Source organism: Mustelus asterias, chromosome 6, assembly GCF_964213995.1.
Source record: "Mustelus asterias chromosome 6, sMusAst1.hap1.1, whole genome shotgun sequence".
Lineage (NCBI taxonomy): Eukaryota > Metazoa > Chordata > Chondrichthyes > Carcharhiniformes > Triakidae > Mustelus > Mustelus asterias.
The window spans coordinates 44,158,065-44,182,548 of record NC_135806.1 but is presented as its reverse complement, the minus strand read 5'-3'; the positions used below and the strand labels follow the sequence as shown (position 1 = coordinate 44,182,548).

The window sequence follows — 24,484 nt, the reverse complement described above, 5'->3', positions numbered from 1 at the left end:
AAAAACTGAGGTCAAGTTGAGGAATGAAAATATGGAAAATTCCTCCTTAACCCATCTAGCTGTTCAGAAGTAACCTGGGAGATCACTCTGGCTCTGAATTCTCCAAAATATCCACTGTTTGTATGACTTGATGCCTTTCTTAGCCAGAAGCAGCTCTCCTGAATTGCTGTCCACCGCATGAACCAGCAGCTTGTTCCAAAGGTCTGCTATTCTCTGGGGGAAAAACTACGTCCTGACCTAACTTAGATCTGTCTTTAACCAAAGCTAGCCCAGAGCCAGCTATTTCAGCTGGCAGTAGATCACTAGCAGTCAGCTTGCTGTTTACAAGATAAATAAAGCAAATACTAATCAATTAATTAAATCCCTTAATTTAAGAAAAATCTTTGTTCTTTTACCTGAGGTGATCTTTTTTGTTTGGTAATTATATTGTATCCCTTACTTCACATTGAAGATATTTTAATTTAATTTGTTTATAATCAAGAAAGGACACCAGTGCTAAAACAGGGGCCTAAAAATTAGTCGCAACTCAGAAGTTGATTGGTTTGAGGATTTTAAAAATGATGTTAGAACATTTTTTACAGCTTAACATTATACTGCATAATCCCTGAGACTATCGGTTTGAAACCCTATCTGTAGATGTTACAAGAAACTTGTCTGGATATTGTTCATTGCAACTGCCAAAAATAAAACGTATTGGGAGAGTTAAAGTAGTTATATTTGGATATTTGCTAGATCAGTTTTTCATCAAGGTTGGTTTTAATGCAGTGATACGTTTCCAAAGGGCAAATTTGTCCAAATGTTTCATTTGAAACATTATTACATAGAATAATCCAGATCAGTCAGCACACAAATTGAGGATATGGTACGGGTTTTTTTTTCTCAAGCTCTCTAACTACTGGGAACTCCGGTAAAGGAGGACACGATAAGGCTGCCAACTTCCTTGCAATATCAATTTATTGCATTTGCATTTATTTCTTTAATTTAGTGGCAGCTGATAAAAGAGGCCTGTTTCAATTTTTATTCCCAAATGAACGAGCAGTAGAGCAGCACTTGGCAGACACTAGCCCATCAGACCCATTACAGCGGTGATTAAAGTGGGGAGGTTTGTTATTCATGTCATAATTTCAACGTTGTATATGCTGCGGATTAATAAATTTTCAGGTAAATCTGTGTAAATCTTGTGGAGTTATGTAAAATGACAGTGTGAACAATGAGCAATATCTAAAACTCCATTCACTATCACGTCAGAGAGAGGACAAGTAATGGACATTGCCCACGGCTCTATTAACACAAATCTTACACATGTCCCAAATGTCTTGGTAGTAACTTAGTTCATCTTCCTTCGGGACCAAATCCCAGTATGTCATCTTTTTCCCATAGCCCTGCAAAGGTTTTCTATTTAGATAATTCTGCAATTTCCTTTTGAAAGCCACGATTGAATCTCCTCTTCTATTGCTCGTTCATTTGGGTAGAAGTTGCCAGTAAATTAAAGAAACAAATGTATGTGCAATACATTGATATTGCAAGGCAGTTGGCAGCCTTATCGTGCCCTCCTTTATCCGAGTTTACAGTAGTTAGAGCTTGGGGAAAACCACACGATGTCCTCAATTTATTTTTTGTGCTGGCCGATGCTAGATTATTCTGCGTAAAAAATGTTCCAAATAAAACATTTGTACAAATTTACCCGTAAAATGGAAACACATCACCGCATTAAATCCAATTTTGCTGAAAAACTGATCTGGCAAATATTTCAATTTCCCACCACATTTTAGTTCTTGGCAGTTACAACGAGCAATATCCGGACAAGTTTCTTATAATAACATCTGTAGATTGTCTTCAAAACTGATAGCCTTCAGGTGGATTATGCAGTATAATCTGTAAAATAATATTTTAACGTAATTTTTCTAATCCTTGACCCAGTCAATTTCTGATTTGCAACTAATGAGCGGCCCTTGTTTTAGCACTGGTGTCCTTTCACGTCATCTTGATTATGAACAAATATGAATTAAATTAAAATGATATCTTCAATGTGAAGTAAGCAATAAGAATTAATTACAAAATGGAAAAGATCACGGCAGATTAAATAATTATATTTACAAAACAGATGGGAGATGGGGAACCCACACAAATTGATTAACTCAGGGTGGCATGGTAGCACAATGGTTAGCACTGCTGCCTTACAGCGCCTGGGATCCAGGTTCGATTCCCGGCTTGGGTCACTGTCTGTGTGGAGTTTGCACATTCTCCCCATGTCTGCATGGGTTTCCTCTAGGTGCTCCGGTTTCCTCCCACTGTCCAAAGATGTGCAGGTTAGGTGGATTGGCCATCCTCAATTGCCTCTTGGTGTCAGGGGGACTAGCTAGGGTAGGTGCATGATGTTATAGGGATGGAGGCTGGGTGGGATTGTGATCGGTGCAGACTCGATGGGCTGAGTGGCCTCCTTCTGCACTGTATGATTCTTTGAGCTTTTACTTATTTTCTTTTTGAAAAAAGCAAGCTGACAGCTTTGAGCCATTGCCAGATGAACCAGCTGGCCATGGGCTAGCCTTGCTTCAAAGCTGCTTAAATTGCCAATGCCATCGCTCTGGGACAGTAGTCTTATGTCGATTATCACTAATAACAACAGCAAATTGCCAGCCTCTGTGTTTTCATGTTAGACATTTTGGAGTAAACTCTTTTTTGCAGCCACAAAATGAATGATGGCATTGCCCACATCCCATTTCATCGTTAGACCCGGGACGTGAGTGAAGATTGTTTTGAGGCGAGTGTACATTGATTCATTAATATGGGGGTGAATCTTCCCGTTCCATCCGCCACAGGAATCAGAGCAGGCAAGGGACAGAACATGGAAAGGTCCATTGACCTCGGGTGGGATTTTCTGGTTTCAGGGTGCGTAGAAAATCCCGCCCATCATTTTATTAAATCACCTTACTAGAAAATAGTACATTTTGAATTATTACAGGGCTCTCAGAGGCAACTCGATAGTGAGGCAATTTTAATCTAATCATCTTTGCTTTTGCAACAAATTGGTAGGTTGTTTTCCATGCTGTAAACGGAGCAAATCTCTGCAAAAAGCCAGATTATTACCTTGAAAAAACAGGCTGTTGAATTTGTTACCAATCAAAGAATTTTTGCCCTTTAGTCCCACGAGCAGTTTTGATGGATTGTGTGCCTGGCCTTTTCTGTTGTAGCTGGTAATGTCTGAAATTGCCCATTAATTTTGGGGTTGATTCCACAGCAGTCCTCCTTTCAGGCAAGAGAGCTTTGACGACACTGGTCTATGATTGTGTTTGGCAAAGTACTGCAGAGGTTTGCTGTTGCCTTCTTCTGCAGTATGGCTGACCAGAAAATACTCCTGCTGTTACCGTCTGTCACCAGGTGTATTGGAACGATTTACAGGCTGATCATCAACCAGTTTCACTACGTTAAGAACACATTCTATGGCTATCAAGTCCTGTGTGAGACTTGAGAACATAAGAAATAGGAGCAAGAGTAGGCCATCTAGCCCCTCGAGCCTGCCCCGCCATTCAATAAGATCATGGCTGATCTGAAGTGGATCAGTTCCACTTACCCGCCTGTTCCCTATAACCCCTAATTCCCTTACTGATCAGGAATCCATCTATCAGTGATTTAAACATATTTAACGAGGTAGCCTCCACCACTTCAGTGGGCAGAGAATTCCAGAGATTCACCACCCTCTGAGAGAAGAAGTTCCTCCTCAACTCTGTCCTAAACTGACCCCCCTTTATTTTGAGGCTGTGCCCTCTAGTTCTAGCTTCCTTTCTAAGTGGAAAGAATCTCTCCACCTCTACCCTATCCAGCCCCTTCATTATCTTATAGGTCTCTATAAGATCCCCCTCCCTCAGCCTTCTAAATTCCAACGAGTTCAAATCAAATCTGCTCAGTCTCTCCTCATAATCAACACCCCTCATCTCTGGTATCAACCTGGTGAACCTTCTCTGCACTCCCTCCAAGTCCAATATATCCTTCCGCAAATAAGGGGACTTGAACCCAGAGTTTCTGACCCAGAGGTAGGGGCACTACCCACTGCATTACAAGACCTCCAATCCACAGCAATAGAACAGAAAAATAATTACATGTTTAGTTGTTACATTGTCATGCTTCAAAACAAGCTGAAGATTAGTCTGCATGGAACAAAGACTAACCCATATTTCTGCCCTTTACAGACAGACTGAGCCTGGCAGCTCTTCCCAGCAGTAGATAGCAAAGTACAATTCTCTGGATTAAAAATACTTCCTCCTTCTCCTTCTCCAATTCTGTTCTTTCTCTTTTACCCACCACACCACCCCCACCCCCCACCCCCCCGCTCTGAAATCCTTTGTTCCCCAATACCCCAAATTTTGTTAAATGTCTGACCTATGATTCAAATGTTCATTTTCAGATTTATCAACTGGTTTTCTCATCATTTGAGTAACTTTCAATTCAGATGGAGCTGGGATGATTGGTAAGTATTCAGGATCTGCAGTTAATTGTTTGTGACAAATCTTAATGTGGTGGCTGATTAGCAGTGACTGTCTGGACACATTTGCAATATTGGACCTGGTACCTTTTTACATTTTGTGTAACAGGGAAGTGCTGATGTTAGAACCAAAGTACTTGGTGCAGCAAGGTGGTACTAGGTTGAGGTCCAAATTTGGTCAAATTAGACAGCGGCTACCAGGAAAGAGATCATCCTGACTGACTGAGGAAGGTAGGGCTGTAAATTGTAAATCATTGCCGACCAGCTCTTCGCACCATCTGGTGGCTGTCCAGAACATGGCAGGAACCTGGAAATCTGGTTACTTGTCCAGTTTGTGTCTGGCCCAGTGAAACCTAAGTAAAGAAAAGGAAATGTAATTATTCAAAATTAAAGGTATATTGTCCTGATGACTTTCACCATCAGGCTGGCTGAGTTAACTGATTTTCTAAGGTTGATGATGCTGGTTGAAAATAGCTTTGGTGCCTCTCTGCATTGGGGAAAATTAATGTGTGTTCCAATTCCTAATAACTTCTTAGTCACAGATGCTGGAATTGGATATGGGCATGGGTCAAAGTAGAACAGGATTGTATTTGTTGTGATGTGTTCTGCTGTGGCATGTAGGGCATGAGTTCCTGCATCATTGGGCAGTTTTGCCTCCACTGTTGTCTCTGGAAGAGAATTTCAAAGTCTAATGTCCCTCTGAGAGAAAAAAAAATCCTCCTCATCTTTCAACTGTGCTCCCTCATTCTATACATTTCCCCCACAAGGATGAATATCCTTTCAATTCAATACTGTCAAACCCCCTCAGAATTTTGTTTCAGGAAGATGTTAAGGACCAGACCAGAAACTCCAATGTATTTTATAGAGTTAGCCTAGACGCAAACATTTCCATTTGATTTTGGCATTAGGGTGAACATAAGGTGTCTCACTCCAGATATGATTCAAGTGACCCACTGGGAAGCTTTTGTCAAAACAAACTTTATTTAAGAACACAGGATATAACAAAAAGATTTAGCATAACTTATACCAATTAAAATACTTAGGAATTATACTTTGTCGTGTTTAACAACTAACTATCTTTATTGTTCCAGTTTAGCAGTATTCCCACATAGACATAAATTCTTTCTTCGGCGCCAGTTTGCACAGTAACCAAAGATGCTTACATAGGTGCTAGATTTCCAGCGTTTTGACACACCTGGAGAGTGATGCTGACAGACACCTATCTTCTAATTCTCATGCAGCAACTCCCAGAGAAAGCTCCACCCCTCAGAAAAATACTTATTTCTTGGCAGATTCCAGTCTCCATTCAAACAGAGAAAGCAACCTCTCTCTAAAGATCCTCAAAAACAGACTGCCTCGAGTTCTCTGTGAAAGCCTAGCCCCACCCAGTCATATGACTTTACCTGTCAATCAACCTAATCAAGCAGTACTCTACAATATTCCACGGGAAAACACAAAACAACAACCCTGCGTTAGTTCAGATTAAAACAAACATTGTATCAATTAAGATCAATTATATTGCTGTAATAACAATACAGTGCTGTTGGATCCAGACCAAACAGCTCCTGGTGCATCAAACACATCTTGCACAAGAAACATTACTCAAATATATTTCTTAAAGGCACAGTATCGTGACAAAGATCACCTCTCATTCTTTTAAATTCCATTGAGTATAACTTGTTCAACCTTTTCTCATAAGACAGCTATTTCATCCCAGGAGTCAGTCTTGTACACCTTTTTTCAACTGCTTCCAATGCAAGCATATCCCTACTTAAGCAAGGAGACCCAAATTGTACAGAGTACCCTAGTTGTGGTCTCACCAATGCCCTGTACAATTGTAGAAGACCTCCTTACTTTATTCTCTACCCCCTTGCAATAAAGGCCAACATTTCATTTGCCTTCCTGACCACTTGCTGTACCTGCATGCTAACGTTTTGTGTACAAGGGCTCCAAAATCCTTCTGTACCGCAGCATTCTGCAGTCTCTCCATTTAAACAATATTTTACTTTTCTACTCTTCCTGCCAAGGTGGACAATCTCATTTTCCAATATTGTACCCTATCTGCCAATGTTTTTCCCATTCGCTTAACCTATCTATAATCTCTTTGCAGACTCTTTATTCTCTTCACACCTTGCTTTCCTACCTATCTTTGTATTGTCAGCAAATTTGGCTACAATACAATATCCTTTCATCCAAGTCATTAACATAGATCATAAAAACAGTAAGTTTATATTGCGTTCCTGAAAATTATGACCAATGTACAAGTTGAAATACTATACTATACATGTGCAGTATAGTGCATTCCCAGCTGAAATAACTTGCAAAACAAAATAAATCACTAAGTATAAATATAAAATAAATGCTATATAGATTCAAATTTAAGAATAGTCACCAGTGTCTCTCTTAGGTAGACCCTTGGATTCAGGATGACTTGTTTCCTCTTGGGTTCAGTAGGTTCTCAGATGGCTGATGAGACAATCTTCAAACTCTGCCACATGTGGGCAGGTGTTGTCTGAAGAGTCAGTAGGATGAGTTATTTGGAGGTTTTTGCACTCCATCTACTGTCTTGACGTTGCCTCTGCATGTTCCCAATGATGTTTGATCTCTCAAGGAATGCTTTGAGGACATCCCTAAAGTATATCAGTGGAGGGGGGCTTTGAATGATTAATGCCTCAATGCTGGGCTCCCTCACCATCTTTAAAATGGCTTCTGTGCCTCACCTGCTGTAGATTGAACAAGGGCCAGACATTTTGGGGGGGGGCGGTGGGCTCCAAAATTAATCAGAAGATGCAGAGTTAGCAGCCTGAAGGGTAAAAACTACACCTATATTTTTCACCCAAACAAGCCCTGATCAAGGAGAGCAATTTTATATGTATGAAGTAGCAAATGCCCCTCTGTCAATGACTTTAAAATGGTCTCTCATGCTTACCCACTGTAAGCTGCACAGCAGACATACGTGGGGCTCTGAAGTTAAAATCAGCTCGCTGAGTCAAGAAATCGGCCTTTTCTTCACAGAAACGAGTAGCCCACGCTTCAATCCCTTAAAAAAAACTTGGTTTCAGTATTCTTTCTTGATAACTTTGCTTCAATTTTACCAATTGCACTTGCTTCAAAATGGTGCTGATTGAGTCATGGAACCCAATGTCACATCAATGTGAGGCAATGCAACAATACGTGGAACAACAACGTAAAGTGGCCTGCAATAGGCAGAGCAATATTAAATGGAAAATGATCAATATGTAGGAATACCGGCTGTAAAGATTGCATAACGTCAAAGTGAAATGACATAAAGTGGGACGAGGACTTGTTATAATTGAGATCCCAGCGGCACTCCACTGGTTACAGTTTGCTTAAGGATCTTTATTCATTGCGTTGAGACTTACTGCTCTGTGTGGATTTTTGTAGTATTCCTGTACATGAATATGTTTTTGAAGTGTCTTGGTGAGAGGGAATAGTCTGTATATATCGCTCTATTACATTGTGAATAGTAAGGTCTGGGGCCACAATTTCCTTGACCAAGTGGGGAATAAGAGGCAAGCACTAAAGTGGAAGAATGGAAGCAAACATTTTACTTTTATTGTTCACATATTGTGGAACTTCAGGCGGCACAAATAAGCTTCGATTTTGATGTCAGCATTCGCTATCATTACTCCTGTGAAACTGACAGTGACCTCTGGAGTTCATACACAGGCAGTTAAATGCAGAAATCTAAATGCTGCTGTCAGTGATTCTATGTTAAGCTTTTAGTCTCACAGTAAAAACTTTGAAAGAGTTGCACCTTGTTGATTGTAGTCTAACTGGTTTTTTAACAGCATGCTGCTCAGAATTACTGCTAAACAGCCTCCGTATCCCTGAAGGAGTAATTTTATATTGAGTGTCAAATTTCTTAAGTTACTTTACAATTTTATTTTTTACTAAAGTTTACAATATTTTGGATTCTATCCTTATCCTATATGTATGTCCAATCATTTATTTTACTATCAAAAATAAAAGGGATTAAGTGATTTTTTTTTACTACCAGGTGTGCAGTCTGAGAGAATACTTCAATGTGATTGGCTGCTTACCCTGCTTGATTACATCACTTTGCTGGAGGCCCCCATGACTTGGTGCTAGATTCAAATTGACATTAGGAATGGGGAAAGCCATGCCACAGGGGGCCATTGCTGCATCGCTGACGGCAAAATCTAATCCACAGTTTTAATTGCTCCCACTAGTTGCTGTATATTGTAAGTTGTTGGTGTCAACAGATCTGTGTTCTTCTTCAAAATTTGTTCACTAAAATTAACACATTCCAAGCCTTCACGCCACCAGATTCAAGCAGGACAGATCGATGAATAAGAGATAAATTTGAATATGACCGAGCTCCACAAGTTTGGGGTTGGGGCTGCCTTGCCCTTGGGCACAGTTTAGCTGGCCCTGCTCTGAAGCATATTTCTGAACTTTGTTCTGGGCCACATAAATAACTCATTGTCTTCTCTTTTTCTCTCCTTATCCCACCCACACACGCACAAACAAACAGGTCTGATTGTTTGGCCCTGGACCCTGATCAAGCCAAGCCAAAGTTTTTGCGTGAGGTGTTGGAGAAAAGTATGAGGTAAATAAATTTTGATTTTGATTTTTATCAACCATACTGATTCTGTGCACTGGATTTTCAAAATCAACTCTGCTAAATTTGTCACGAGGGAAGCTGGATGTATAATTGAAGGGCACGAGTAATTAAACATCTGGAATACAGAAAATCCTCAAAAACCCAACACGTTTCCTAAATAATTGAGTTTAAGGATGTCGAGTACATATATACATGTGTAATTTGTACAATGGGGGAGGGGAGGGGGGGGAGTAAACTGAAGTTAATTGTTGCTGCTTGTGGAATTTTGTTGTCTATTCGGCGAAGGAAAGGTTATATTAATAATGAGGGTTTTTATTGTGAGACATCCTGTTTCAAGTTTCTCTCGTGGCAGTTAGTCTGCTTGTGGATCTTGGAAGCTTTTCAGTTTTAGTCGTGCCTGTCTTGCACCCAATTCCCGTGCTGTCTGAACCAGACTGCTTGCATGTTCCAGCAAGTGAAATCTTTTAATACAAGATTCTCATCCCTTAAAGCTTGACAACCTAAAATAATTTACATTATGATCAGCTGCAGCAATTTGTTTGTTGAGATAAATGTATTCTGTTTGTATCTTTTAGAGAATCTTTCCTTGATACAAATTTGTATCTGGCTGGAATGTTTATCTGTCGAGTTTTCTGTAAGGTGTTGATATTTTGAACACTTATTTTAGTCCTGTGATTTGTGTGATTGTTAATGGAGGAATGAATAGATCATAAGATATGAGGTTGTATAATTTTATATCGAAATCATTTGTTCCGCTTTTAGTCATGTTGTTCTTTCATTGAGTGGATAGTTTGAGAGTAGTGTGCTGAATTGTATTCTTACAACCAATCACCCAGATGCAGTTTTGTTCCTTGTCCCACAATGTGTTGAATTCAAACTTCTATCTTCATTTACAAATCCCTGCACTTGATTTCTGAAATGTCCTTCATTTCTGTATCCCAGCATGTGCCCTTCAATACTGTCTCTGGACTCCTGTTTTCCTTCCCAACCATTGAGTTGTCTCAGCCCTACTTTAAAACTGTCCCCTCAAACCCCTCTCCCATGCTACCACTCTTTTCACCTTTGAATGTGTGCACAGTCATTCCTTTTGACTTTTGTTTTGCTGATTATCAGTTTTTCCTCAGTGAGCTACCGTGGAATATTTTCTTAGGTAAAGATGCTATTTAGATGTTTAATGGTTCATGAAAAGATAGTGAAGTTCATGCCATCCACCAATATGTTGCACATAAATCTGTGCATTCACTTTGATCCCACAGGACTTTGTGATCTAACATAATTAATTCATTGATGTATTCATCAGCTGAACCAAGTCTGACCTGACATGAATGCTGAGCCGATAGATGATCCTTCAATCCCAGAGTTGTCCACTTCAGTATTTTCCTCTTGCTTCATGCTTTGACATGTTGAAGTGGAACATAGATAATGTTGTCTGGATCTTGGAAATTCTGTATTTCTTTGCTTATAGGATAAAAGTAAACATGTACGCAAGCCTCTTAGCAAACCAGATTGGTTGGTTTGATAGTGTATGGAATTTTTGAAGAATTCTCCCCAGCTGTTGTCAACCATTGATTGTTTCTGAAACAAAGTACCTACTTTATGTCAAATATCCTGAAGCTTTTGTTTTACGTGCTGAAGGTAATAATGGAGGGAACACTGTGCAGCATTGAGAGTTAGAACTGCAAGATCCAATACTTGAAACAGCAAAGCACCCCCCCTGCCTCGGTACTAAATGCTTGTGCTGTCTGAGTGCATACATGAAGGCCCAAACCAGTGCCACTTAGCAATATGCTAACAGATAGCAAGAAAAATGAGGTTTCAAAGAAGCTTTTCTCTTTATTTCAAGTATTAAATCCCCAAAATCCCTTCATCATCATAAACAACTGTTACAACAATTCTAATTGCTCGAGAAAACAAGTTTATGCAATCTCTCCTTGTAATTTAACACTCAGCCAAATCCATTCTGACGGCTCTGTATTGTACCTGTTCCAAGGTCAATACACCCTTTGAGGTGTGTCCGCTGTTGAAAGCAATTCTGGAGTCTGACCAAGGCACTATGTAAATGAAACCAAATTTCCTCTTTGTATCCTTCCCCTTAGTACATTTTGCTTTGCTTTACTTTATGATTTGTGCATACAATATCCAAATCCCTTTGCTTCTCCACAGTTCCTAGTGTTTCATTAAGAAAATAAGGGCATCCAATAAGTTGTGTAGTCACTCCCTTTGTCATTTTAAATTATCTGAGACAATAAAATAAAGTAGTCCTCCATTAAAGGCCCATTCACTTTATTTAAACTGGCTTATGATGGCCCACTGGTTGAAGCACGTTTTTTTCTAGCTATAATCTGGATGAAGAAGGCCAGTTCTGCTCTGTAGGATTTAAGTGTAATGTTCCTCCTTTCCCTCCTAGACAGTGGGGCAAAATCCCACACTCTAGGTAACTTTCACCTGAAACTGTTTCCTGTAATGATTTTGGTTTGGCTTCTTGTCTAAGTATCTGCATTTATTGAAATAGTTGATGAGAACCTTTAACAAGTATGTAAGTGAGCTGCTATCTTGTTCACAGGCTTTCCTATTATCAAAGGATAGTGGATATTGTACCTGAGAACTTTGCAGCTCTGTTGCCAGCAAATCCACTCTGTATTTACAAATATGGTGATGAGAGCAACAGTAAGTAATGAGCATCTGTTTGGACTTACAAGCTAATGATTTCAGTGACTTAAATATTGAGAACTGAATTTTACCCGTTGAATTTGTATTGGCTTAACAACTATACTTAAGAAAGTAGGCTGCTTCAGAGCTTTAGATATTCAAGCATTGTTACTTCACATCTTGTAAAATTAGCCTTTAACACTGATGTAGTTCAACTTTGACCTGGTTCTTGAGATATCGTATTTAGGTGAAGGAAAAGTTAAATATTGAATGCATTGAAAATACAGTGACAAACAAATTGCTGTTACACGCTGACATTAATGCTGCTCTGTGTGCAGTGAAGTATCCTAAAGTAACACAATGGAGGTGATTCTCCCAACCCACCACGCTAATTTTTAGTGCGGCAGGCCGGGAGAATCGCATGTTGGCCAATTCGCGGGATTCCTGTGAGCGTTCGCGCCGCAATTGCACCTCCCAGGCCCGGATTTCCGGCGGGCATCTGCGCGGTGCCAGCAATCGGCTGGGAGGAGGGGCTAATATTTAAATAGCCTTTAAAATACAATTTAAATGTAATTAGCGGGCCCCAGACTGAATTCTCCGGGCCCGCTAGCATCTCCCACCCTGCCAGGAATATTTCACTCCAGCGGGGTTCAGACTAGCTCCCTACTTTCGGGGAACTAACGGGACGACCCCGCTTGAGTGAAGGTGGGCAATCAGCCCCCCCCCCCCCCCCAGGGGGTGAGGGGGTGGGCGGCACCTGGGCACGCTGGCAATGCCCAAGGGGCAAAGTGCCCATGTCCAGGGAGCACATTGGCACTGCCCACCAGGCATGGGGCAGTGCCACCGGGGTGAGGCCAGCTGGGGGCGGGGCCTAGGGAGTGATCGGTGGGGGTGGAGGTCCTGCTGCCATTTTGCATGGGGATCGGTTGGGGCTGGAAGGAGGCCAGTGATTGGGGTGGCCTGGGAGGGAGGGTTTGTCACAATGGGGGTGTCTGCCAAGGTTGGGGGGGCTGGAGATCAGGGCGCTCCGGGAGGGGGATCAGAGCTGGCCCGGGAATGGTCATGGGGGTTGCAATAGGGCCGTGGGGGGTTGGGCGGGGGTGCAGTACTGCGAGGGTCCCAGGCTGGCCAGCGATCGATCTGGCCAGCAAACTGCAGGCTGACAGTTGAGGGCCACGGCACATGCTCAGAGTTCTGGAACTGTCAACCTCCGGTGTGAATAGGCCCTGCCCCCGAGCTTTTAATAATATTCCCGATTGTGCAACGCAGAGGTCATAGTGTATGGGAGATTCTTTGACTGAAGTCGCACTAGAAAAACTAGTGTGATTTACATCAGTTTTCCTGCAAATTTGACACTTAGAACTTTTTGGGGAGAATCGCGGCCAATTGCTTTTGGTGATTTGCAGCATTTCAAAGATATTGGATCGCACTGGCTCTTTTTCTCTATCATTTTAGCTACACATGTTCTACTTGCAAATGCCTGTGTGCAGCCTCTTGTATGTGCTGTCACTCAGTTTTGTGAATGGGTACACTCTCTCATCCGGTCTTGTGCAAGAATCAACCCCTTGTACACGTACTACCCTTTCTCATGCTTGTTGTGTGCATGTGGACATGTACATTTGGACCTGCTCTTCCTTTTACTGTTTCTCACATTTATGAGAATCAGTGAGTCAAATATTTTCTACTTTGCAGAGCAGCAAGCAAAATAATACTGTGAGAGTCTGTGTATGTATGTGTGGCTGGGTGGCAGTGGGGGGGTATTTAAAACAAAGTTTTAGTGGCACATTTCCACTCCATCTGACGAAGGAGCAGTGCTCTGAAAGCTTATGGTATTTGCTACCAAATAAACCTGTTGGACTTTAACCTGGTGTTGTTAAACTTCTTACTGTATTTAAAACAAATGCAGGATGCCTAAATAGAGCCAAAAAGTTAGTGAACAACATTTAACAATTTGACATGAACTCTGGAGCCGTCTTAACATTATTTTCATTGATGCTTTAGGTTCTCTACCTGGCTATGCTGTGGCTGTTAGTGTGTGCAGTGCTATTAAAAGCAAAGCAAGTAACGATGAAATCCTGAGCATGTTAAAAGACCTCCCAAATCCTAACCAAGAGGATGATGATGATGGTAAGGAATTGTTTTCGATTGTGGTGGGAAAACTATGAGCGATTGACCAAGACAAACTTAAAAGCATGGGTTAATAAGGGAGAGTCAGAACAGAATTATTAAAAGCATATAGATTGACTAGTTTGAAGTAATAGAAAAATTGATGAAAGTAGTGCAGTAGGTGTAGCCTTCCAAAACACACTTTATAAAGCACTGCATAACAGACTGTTTCAGAAAATAGAGACACATGATATCAAAGGGACTGAGGTAAGCTTGATACATAATTGGCCAAAGGATAAGAGCCACAGTGCAGTGGGAATGGACATTTTTCTAATTAGAGAGAAATATTCAATGGGGACCCCAGGGGCCAGTATTAAGACCATTGGTTTTCTTGTTTATTTATAATTGACATGGACTTGGGTGTAGGAAGTACAATTTAGAAGGTAGGGGGTGATATAAAATTTGGCAATATTTAGTAAGTCTATTTGTGGCAAGACCTGGACAACATTTCAGGCTTGGCACAAATGCCTCGCAGTGACCATCACCTACTGACTTTCAATGGCATTACCATTGCAGAATTCTCCCACCATCAATATTCTGGGGATTAGCATAGGCCAGAAATGTATCTGGACCAATAAAGAGCAGGTCAGAGCCACAGCGTAGTGGGAGCAGATGTTTTTCTGACTAATAAGTTTTGATAGAGTAAATAACGAGAAACAGTTTCCAGTGGCAGAAGGGTCAGCAACCAAAGGACATAGATTTAAGTTGATTGGTAAAAGAACCATAGGTGACATGTGGAAACATATGTCTTATGCAGTAAATTGTTATGATCTGAAATGTACTGCCTGAAAAATGGTGGAAACAAAATTTTGAAAAGTAAGTGGGTAAATACATGAAAAGGAAACATATGTCTTATGCAGTAACTAATTATATAACCCTTTCGAAGACCTGACACCGGTACAATGGACTGAATGGTCTCCTATCATTCTATGATTCTATAATGCTATCCATTCAGTTAATATCACTTGCTATGGTTCTCAGACTTGTTTAATCTGTCACTTTAACCTGGAAGAATGCTATTGGAATCAAATGACTGACTTGCTTGAGCTACCATCTTTCAGATGAAGGGTTCAGCTTTAATCCCCTGAAGATTGAAGTTTTTGTACAGACTTTACTTCACCTGGCTGCCAAGTCCTTCAGCCATTCCTTCAGTGCATTGGCAAAGTAAGTGTGTTCCTTTTCCAAGAAGAAAATAATTGCAATCAGAGGTTTATGTGTCACTTTGCTCATTAATCCTTTGATTAACTCAATGAATAAAGGGATTTCTTCATTCTGAAGCACTAAAGTATAGGACTTTGCTCTCCCTGTATCCTGGTCTTTACAGTTAACCTGTGTCCTGCTAAACTGTTAGCACAGTCCAATGAGCAGGGTAATTTGTATTCTTAGGGTTAGTTAAAGTTTCAAACAGACCAAGTTTAATTTTATTATTTAATGATTAATTTTGAGCATTTGCCCCTGTGCATGAATATGAGCTATTGTATTCATGTTCACTCGTGGTGGTCCCCAGTAAATAGATTAAGATTGACATCAGTGATTCTCCACATTCAGTTGCTTATTTTACTTCAAAGGAGCATTGAATGCAAATCACCAAAGGAAGAGAAGACTGTCTCAGGCAGGGTCATCTAGACAGTTGTAGCCAAAAGAGAAAATGCTGGAAAATCTCAGTAGGTCTGGCAGCATCTGTAAGGAGAGAAAAGAGCTGACGTTTCGAGTCCAGATGACCCTTTGTCAAAGGTACTCGAAACATCAGCTCTTTTCTCTCCTTACAGATGCTGCCAGACCTGCTGAGATCTTCCAGCATTTTCTCTTTTGGTTTCAGATTCCAGCATCCGCAGTAATTTGCTTTTAGACAGTTGTAGCACCTTTTCACTCGGGGAAATTATCACAAAGAGAATGAAGGAGAGCAGTGAAATGGAGGCGAGAGAGTACGTCTCTGTCCAGAGTCTAGAAAATGCTATAAAGCTTTCCATTTTCAACAAAGAACAAAGAAAGAACAAAACAATACAGCACAGGAACAGGCCCTCCAAGCCCGTGCCGCTCCCTGGTCCAAACTAGACCGTTCTTTTGTATCCTTCCATTCCCACTCCGTTCATGTGGCTATCTAGATAAGTCTTAAACGTTCCCAGTGTGTCCGCCTCCACCACCTTGCCTGGCAGCGCATTCCAGGCCCCCACCACCTTCTGTGTAAAATATGTCCTTCTGATATCTGTGTTAAACCCCCCCCCCCCCCCCCCCCCGCCCCCCTTCACCTTGAACCTATGACCCCCTCGTGAACATCACCACCGACCTGGGGAAAAGCTTCCCACCGTTCACCCTATCTATGCCTTTCATAATTTTATACACCTCTATTAAGTCTCCCCTCATCCTCCGTCTTTCCAGGGAGAACAACCCCAGTTTACCCAATCTCTCCTCATAACTAAGCCCCTCCATACCAGGCAAAATCCTGGAAAACCTCCTCTGTACTCTCTCCAAAGCCTCCACGTCCTTCTGGTCGTGTGGCAACCAGAACTGGACGCAGTATTCCAAATGCGGCCGAACCAACGTTCTATACATCTGCAACATCAGACCCCAACTTTTATACTCTATGCCCTGTCCTATAAAGGCAAGCATGCCATATGCCTTCTTCACCACCTTCTCCACCTGTGACGTCAGCTTCAAGGATCTGTGGACTTGCACACCCAGGTCCCTCTGCGTATCTACACCCTTTATGGTTCTGCCATTTATCATATAGCTCCTCCCTACATTAGTTCTACCAAAATTCATCACTTCGCATTTATCAGGATTGAACTCCATCTGCCATTTCTTTGCCCAAATTTCCAGCCTATCTATATCCTTCTGTAGCCTCTGACAATGCTCCTCACTATCTGCAAGTCCTGCCAATTTTATGTCGTCCGCAAACTTACTGATCACCCCAGTTACACCTCCTTCCAGATCGTTTATATAAATCACAAACAGCAGAGGTCCCAATACAGAGCCCTGCGGAACACCACTAGTCACAGGCCTCCAGCCGGAAAAAGACCCTTCCACTATCACCCTCTGTCTTCTGTGACCAAGCCAGTTCTCCACCCATCTAGCCACCTCCCCCTTGATCTCATGAGATCCAACCTTTTGCACCAGCCTACCATGAGGGACTTTGTCAAATGCTTTACTAAAGTCCATATAGACGACATCCACGGCCCTTCTCTCGTCAACCATTCTAGTCACTTCTTCAAAAAACTCCACCAGGTTAGTGAGGCATGACCTCCCTCTCACAAAACCATGCTGACTATCGTTAATGAGTTTATTCCTTTCTAAATGCGCATACATCCTATCTCTAAGAATCTTCTCCAACAACTTCCCCACCACGGACGTCAAGCTCACCGGCCTATAATTACCCGGGTTATCCTTCCTACCCTTCTTAAATAACGGGACCACATTAGCTATCCTCCAATCCTCTGGGACCTCACCTGTGTCCCGTGACGAGACAAAGATTTGCGTCAGAAGCCCAGCGATTTCATCTCTTGTCTCCCTGAGCAGCCTTGGATAGATTCCATCAGGCCCTGGGGATTTGTCAGTCTTTATATTCTCTAACAAACCTAACACACACATTTTCAAACCTATATTTTATTGATGTACCATTTCACATTCATTTACACAGCTTTCACCAGTTGTTTTTTTTTTGTAGGTTTCATGAGATCTTTAAGACCTTGGCTGAAGGTGATGAGGGCAAACTACATGTACTAAGAGTCATGTTTGATGTTTGGAAGTGTCATCCTCAGGTAATGGTTCTTCTTTCTCTTCTGTCAAATAATAAATCTGTTTAGAGTGTAAATTGAAAGCAAAACCTTTATCATTTCTCTTTTCATTTTAAAAGTGACCTAAATTTCCTTCTCTTTACGCAAAATGGAATACTCCAGTCAAATGACGAGCCACATTTGAAGGGAGTGTGGCTTTAAGTTCATGACAATAGAAGTTGAAGCCGTTGCCTGATCCACACTCCCTTCAGTTGCAACTCCCTGCTGGGAGTGTGAAATCGATGAATTAACTCTTCAATGTTACATTTCTGATCTACTTTTTCTTGCTATTCTGCAGATGATGGCCATGTTGGTTGATAAAATGATCAGAACACAGATTGTAGACTGTGCAGCAGTTGCAAACTGGATCTTCTCTTCAGAAATGGCACACGATTTCACCAGGTAATCTGTGTAGACATTTGGCAACACGATATTCTGGTAATTAGTGTTCCAGTCTTTGCAACTGATTGGAACTAACTTTACTGTGGTACTTTAGGTTGTATGTCTGGGAGATTCTTCACTCCACCATCCGAAAGATGAACAAGCATGTGCAAAAGGTTCAAAGGGAGCTTGAAGAGACTAAAGATAAACTGGATAAACAACACAAAAGAGTAAGTTTGTTTTGTGTTAAATCAACTGGATATAGTGGTTAGCACTGCTGCCTCACAGCGGTTTGATTCCCGGCTTGGATCACTCTGTGGAGTCTGCCTGTTCTCCCCGTGTCTGCGTGGGTTTCCTCTGGGTGCTCCAGTTTCCTCACACAGTCCGAAAGACGTGCTGGTTAGATGCATTGGCCATGTTAAATTCTCCCTCAGTGCACATGAACAGGCGCCAGAGTGTGGCGACTAGGGGATTTTCACAGTAACTTCTTTGCAGTGTTAATGTAAACCTACTTGTATCACTAATAAATAATATAAGTTAGAATAGAAACAGCATCTGTGGAGAGAGAAACTGAGTTAACATTTCAGGTCACTAGCCTTTCATCAGAAATCAACCTGAAATGTTAACTGTTCAAGAGGGAGCTGGATGTGGTCCTTGTGGCTAAGGGGATCAAGGGGTATGGAGAGAAAGTGGGAGTGGGATACTGAAAGTGCACAATTAACCATGATCATATTGAATGATGGTGCAGGCTCGAAGGGCCGAATGGCCTACTGCTGCACCTATTTTCTATGTAATCCTTGATTCCCTTACTGATTGAAAATCTGTCTCTCAGCCTCGAACATACTTAACAACACAGACTCTGCGGCCCTCCGTGGTAACGAATTCCACAGATTCACTGCAATCCGAGAAGAAATTCCTCCTCATCTCTGTTTTAAATGGACAACCCCTTACTCTGAGATAATGGCCTTCTGGTCCTAGACCCACCTACAAGGGAAAACAACCTGTCAGAATCTACTCTGTCAAACCCCCTGTGAATTTCTACATGTCTCAATAAGGAGGCCTCTCATTCTTCTAAACTCCAATGACTACAAGCCCACCCTACTCAACCTCTCCTCATAAAATCCATTGATACCAGGGGTCAATATAGTGAACCTTTCCCTGGACTGCCTCCAATGTCAGAATATCTTTCCTCAGATAAAGGGACAAAAACTGTTCACAGTATTACAGATGTGGTCTAACTAGTGCCTTGTGTAATTTTAACAAGACTTCCTTATTTTTACAAAATAAAAACCGAAGACGCTGGATAAACTCAGCAGGTCTGGCAGCATCTGTGGAGAGAGAAACACAGTTAACATCTCAGATATGTGTTTGTAGAATATTACTTCTGCAGTATTTTCCTTAAATTGCCTATTTATATACTCCATTCCCTTTAAAATAAACATTCCATTTGCCTTTCCTGTTACCTGCTGTTTATGATTTATGCACGAGGACCCCCAAATTGCTGCAGTTTTCTGCAGTCCTCCTCCATTTAAATAACATTGAGCAAATGTGTTCTTCCTACCAGAGTGCATAAGTTCACATTTTCCTACATTATTTTCCATCGACCAAGTTTTTGCCCAATCACTTAACCTGTCTGTATCCCTCTGTAGACTCTGTGTCATCCTCAACTGCTTGCCTTCCCACCTATTTGTGTCATGTACAAACTTAGCAATAGTACATTCACTTCCCTCATCCAAGTCTCCCTCCCAACTTTATCTTTACTTTATTTTCCTGATCTTGTGTGTTTGATACTCTGTATTTGTATCCTTTTGCTTCATAATTTTATCAGTTTACTCTTTTATCTCCTTTCAAAAGAGCTGATCTGTGTCCAGGGAAGGATGGGATATCCAACTATATCTGTACCAGGGCTAAAAATTATGCCTTGATTTCATTGAACTCCCATGTTGAGACGGTCCTTTCATATTTAAAGCAAACTTTGACTCAAAAATATAACTTTTGTGGTTAAGATCTGAGAAATAAATGAAATGTGGTCAAATGTAATGGCAATGTTTACTCTGTGTCACTGGAGAGTGCTGAAACTTCTTGTTGCTGAGGCCTGTGGCAACACATGGGGAGTGGAGCAGTGGATACTTGTGGTGCCAGTTCCAACTCCTGAGAGAGCCTGATTTTCATGAGCTCTTTTGTGAGGGGAAGCAGAGAATCCTTAATAAATTTAATCAGCTAAACCTTGAATGGACAACCACCTATTTTTAATTTTCTTATGCTAAGGGTAGGGACCAAGTTGGCTTATTACTATACCAGCCTTGTATGTATCACAAGATAATGCAGTGAAAAAGGTAGAAGTCTATTCATTATGGAGATGTAGAAGAGAGTATTGACTGATATTTGTCACCCAACCACTTCAAACATCAAATTAAATCTCTTCCTCCTGCAACAAATGTTACTAGGGCCATGGAACAGATGGTTTTCATGTAACATGGGAAGATGAAAGAAGCTACTTGTGTGGTTGTTATGCAGGTGCTTCAGATGACTACAAAACATGAGAGAGAATTAGACCCTTTACTCAACATCAGATGAAGCACAGGACACCTGCAGTTGCCCAAGCAGAAATATATAAAATTCTTGTTCAAAAGAAATTGTCAGCAACATACTGTAGAATGGAGAGGGAGAAATTATAAAGTTTTTAATGGCTTAGGACAATACTATGAGCGGAATATAAAATTTCGAACTAATTGGAGCAATGGTATGATTGTATTTTTTTCTAAAGCGAGACAGTGATGATGACTATGATCAGAACAGTGATGACGATGAAGATGGTCCTTTGGAAGAACAGATTGAACGTCTTCAGGAGAAGGTTGAATCTGCTCAAAGTGAACAGAAAAACCTCTTCTTAGTAATTTTCCAGGTAAAGTTGTATGTTGGGTTCCTCTTTTAATTCGCTTATTTTTTTTACATTTGTTCCATAGAATTCTTCATTTAAGTACTGAAGATTCTTTATTCTTCACAGCGTTTTATCATGATCTTGACAGAACATCTTGCAAGGTGTGAAACTGGTGGTATTGATTTTAACACCCCATGGTATAAGAATTGCATTGAACGATTGCAGCAAATCTTCCTCCAGGTTAGTAATGTGACCCACTGGTCATAAAAATCGTGAAATCTATATAAGGTATGCAATTGGTGACACACGGCCTGTCTAAATACAAAGAAATCTGAGTCGCCTTTAAGGAATGGATGGTTTTGAATTTATATAGTACATTACCACCACCTCTGGATGTCTTGACTCAGTGCCAATTTATTACTTTTGAACTGTAAGTAAACGCAACAACCCAGTTGCATTCAGTATGGGCAGGCACACAACAATGAGATGAATGGCAAGCTAATGGAGGGTGGTAATTGTTGACCAGGGCACTGTGATAACGCCTTGCCCCTTTTTGATGTAATGTGATCATTTGTATCCACCCAGGCAGACAGATGGGGCCTCAATGTTTCGTCCAAAGACAGCAACTCCAACGCTTACTTCAGACTTTCAGTATTGCACTGAAATGTCAGTCTAGATTTTGTGTTCAAATAACGGTCTATTGCAGAGGCGACTGTACTGCTGCTGAGTCAATCTAGTAAGAAGTCTCACAACACCAGGTTAAAGTCCAACAGGTTTATTTGGTAGCAAAATCCAATAGCCTTCGGAGCGCCGCTGCTTCGTCAGGTAAGTGGGAGTTCTGTTCACAAACGGGGCATATAAAGACATATAAAGTACTTACCTGACGAAGGAGCAGCGCTCCAAAAGCTAGTGGATTTTGCTACCAAATAAACCTGTTGGACTTTAACCTGGTGTCGTGAGACTTCTTACTGTTTACCCCAGTCCAACACCGGCATCTCCACATCATGACTGAGTCAATCTGCCAGTTTTAAACACCCAGTCCCAACATGATTTGTCTGTTAATTCATGCACTGGTGCACTATACTACAAGGGGAATTGGAATGTAATTTATTTGATTCATTTTCCCTCATTCTCCACCTGCTCATATTAAGATGGTGTGATCTGCTGCTGTATGTTACACCAGCTCAAGTCCCTCCGGAGAACCTACAAAATAATTGGTAGAGAACCGTGTATTTTGGGTGTTTGTTGTTGCAGCAATATTGATTTTATGTGGACCATGCAAACTTGCACTGGCCACTGCCCAGACAAAAGATTGAACTGACTTAAAAAATCCTGTACCATTAACTAGGTCAACTTAAATTGTTGGACAGGCACCATAATGCATGTTTGAACAGAAAATGGTCAGACATCTGATGGCATTAGAACTTTGTAGATAATTCCAGGCCAGCAATATTATAAGAGTACTAAAGTTTTGCTTGTTTCTGTATTACAGCATCACCAGATCATTCAACAGTACATAGTCACTCTGGAGAACCTGCTCTTCACAGCTGAGCTGGACCACCACATACTGGCTGTCTATCAGCAGTTCTGCGCTCTTCAGTAATAAAGATTGTGCTGCAGCTGCGTTTTCAAATTCCCACCGTTTTTTGGGACTTCTTTAATCTTACATCAGTGAATACAGACTCAAACAAGCTACAGACTCAAACAAGCAACATTCATGTGTTGATAATACCTTTCTGAAGCTTTTTTGCTCAGTTACCTGTGACAACCATGGAGCATGAAGAAAGTTGCCATTCATATTAGAAAGGATCCCTCTCCCTAAAGTAAACAAATAGACTTTAATAGTTAGAGACTTTAGAGGCTCAAGAGATGAACATACATAATTTGATTTAATTTTTTTGGTATTGACCTAAGTTTTAAATTTGCTTTGTACTTGGTCTGGTTTGGTTGTTGGATACAGTGTAATGCTGCATCTTACTAATACCTGCTCTTATCCTCATGATCTATCTTACGGTTTGTACATTTAAGTTGCATGTTGTAACTTGTCTGAAATTGTGCTCCTTGATAGTAGACCAAAGTTTTGAATTTAGACGTTGTATTGTGTTCTTTTGGTCCTAGTAACAGCAAACAGGTAATTCCACTGATATCAATGGGACTGAAACTTATTTGGAATACTGTTCCTTTTTTAAAAAAAGATAAAGAGGTAAATGGTGTTTTAAAATTTTATACATCCATCCAAGTCACATACAGAATATAGGAAATGGAGAGGTGAAGTTACTACATGGTTGAAAAAAAACCGAATGAATATTTTTTACAAATCTAATGAAAATGCATTGATTTTAGGATGAAAGCAGTGTTATAATTTATTGGGTCCAGTCACTGTCAAGCCATCTGGTTGTACTACAAACGGTATTGTGAGCACTTCAGGATCCTTTTTGACTGATCACTTAGACGGTACTTAAGACAGCTACCAGCTGGTCATCTCTCATCAACTGCTCTGGCATTGAAGCTGCAGCAGCAATAAGTCAAGTGAAAATTGTGCTGTTTTCATTAGCAGAATATCTGTGCCCAAGCTTTGTCCTTTATATGAAAGGCCACTACAGTATGTGACTGGTTTCCTGATCATCTAACCTCTAATGTCACATCATCTTTACTCTTCAAAATCCATGAGCCCCCACCAATTCCCACATATTAACGCCAATGTGACTTACTAAAGTGGTGTTGGGTCTATGTTTTGAGTCATGTTGCTACGGGCAAATTTTATGAGAAAAGCAGAAACAACAAATGGGTAAGCTTATTGGGGATTATAGATTACTTTTATTGAATTCATTCATTCTTTCTAAACTGCTTTTCTACCTTTAAACCACCAGATTGTATATAAAACAAGGATACCACCCCTCAGGTATAGTTTTTTAAAACCCGGACATCTGTCTTATTCAATATTGAGAAATCCTGGCAATACCTGTATTCAGAGACATTTAGTTTAGTAAAGTTTGAATACTGCCAAGTAAGAGATGATGTTGCAATTTTGATTAAATTTTTGCATATTTTACAGAATGTGAAGCTTGCCCTGTCCTCTTCTTGGGTCCTGATGGACCACTTTACATCCCATTGCTAAACCCATGAACGGTGCTCTACAGAATAAATAGATCATCATGAAGTTCTATTTCTATGTAGTTCTGATGCAACGAATCAAAGAATTATAAAATAGTGAATATTAAAAACAGATCTTGCACATGAGGCCTTCTTTCTATGATACTATATTCTTGACAGCTGCAACTGATAAGCTGCTTTTACCCTTTTGTATTTCTACTTTCAACCTCGGGATTACTTTCAAGTCACAGTTATTGGCAGGGGAGGTTTTGGGGTGATGTGTTCCCTTGCAGATGCTTTTCGAACTTATTTTTATACAGCCAGTGACAATTCAGAAATGCTGGGATTTGAAAGAAGACTGCTGTTTCAAGAATGCCAATCCCGGGATTTCTTTTCTGCCTGTTTTCCATTTTGTCTCTCTCACCAAGTGCACCACCATTTTCCCATCTTTT

General features: G+C 40.8%; 1 protein-coding gene across 4 annotated transcripts in view; it reads left to right on the top strand.

The window, feature by feature from the left end:
• Nucleotides 1-23,996, top strand: part of ncbp1 (nuclear cap binding protein subunit 1) — a 71,789-nt gene extending 47,793 nt beyond the window's left edge. For 2 of the 4 annotated variants that reach the window (XM_078214246.1, XM_078214247.1), the window contains 11 exons: nt 4,403-4,465; nt 9,000-9,074; nt 11,653-11,756; nt 13,740-13,865; nt 14,966-15,068; nt 17,569-17,662; nt 17,976-18,079; nt 18,174-18,288; nt 20,826-20,963; nt 21,066-21,179; nt 22,432-23,996. In XM_078214246.1, coding sequence (XP_078070372.1) covers nt 4,403-4,465; nt 9,000-9,074; nt 11,653-11,756; nt 13,740-13,865; nt 14,966-15,068; nt 17,569-17,662; nt 17,976-18,079; nt 18,174-18,288; nt 20,826-20,963; nt 21,066-21,179; nt 22,432-22,542 — 1,147 coding nt within the window. In that variant the 3' untranslated portion in view covers nt 22,543-23,996. Of the gene's footprint in view, nt 1-4,402; nt 4,466-8,999; nt 9,075-11,652; nt 11,757-13,739; nt 13,866-14,965; nt 15,069-17,568; nt 17,663-17,975; nt 18,080-18,173; nt 18,289-20,825; nt 20,964-21,024; nt 21,180-22,431 lie in introns of all 4 variants that reach the window. The other 2 variants (XR_013498158.1, XR_013498159.1) reach the window with 2 other exon arrangements.
• Nucleotides 23,997-24,484: the final 488 nt, after the last annotated feature.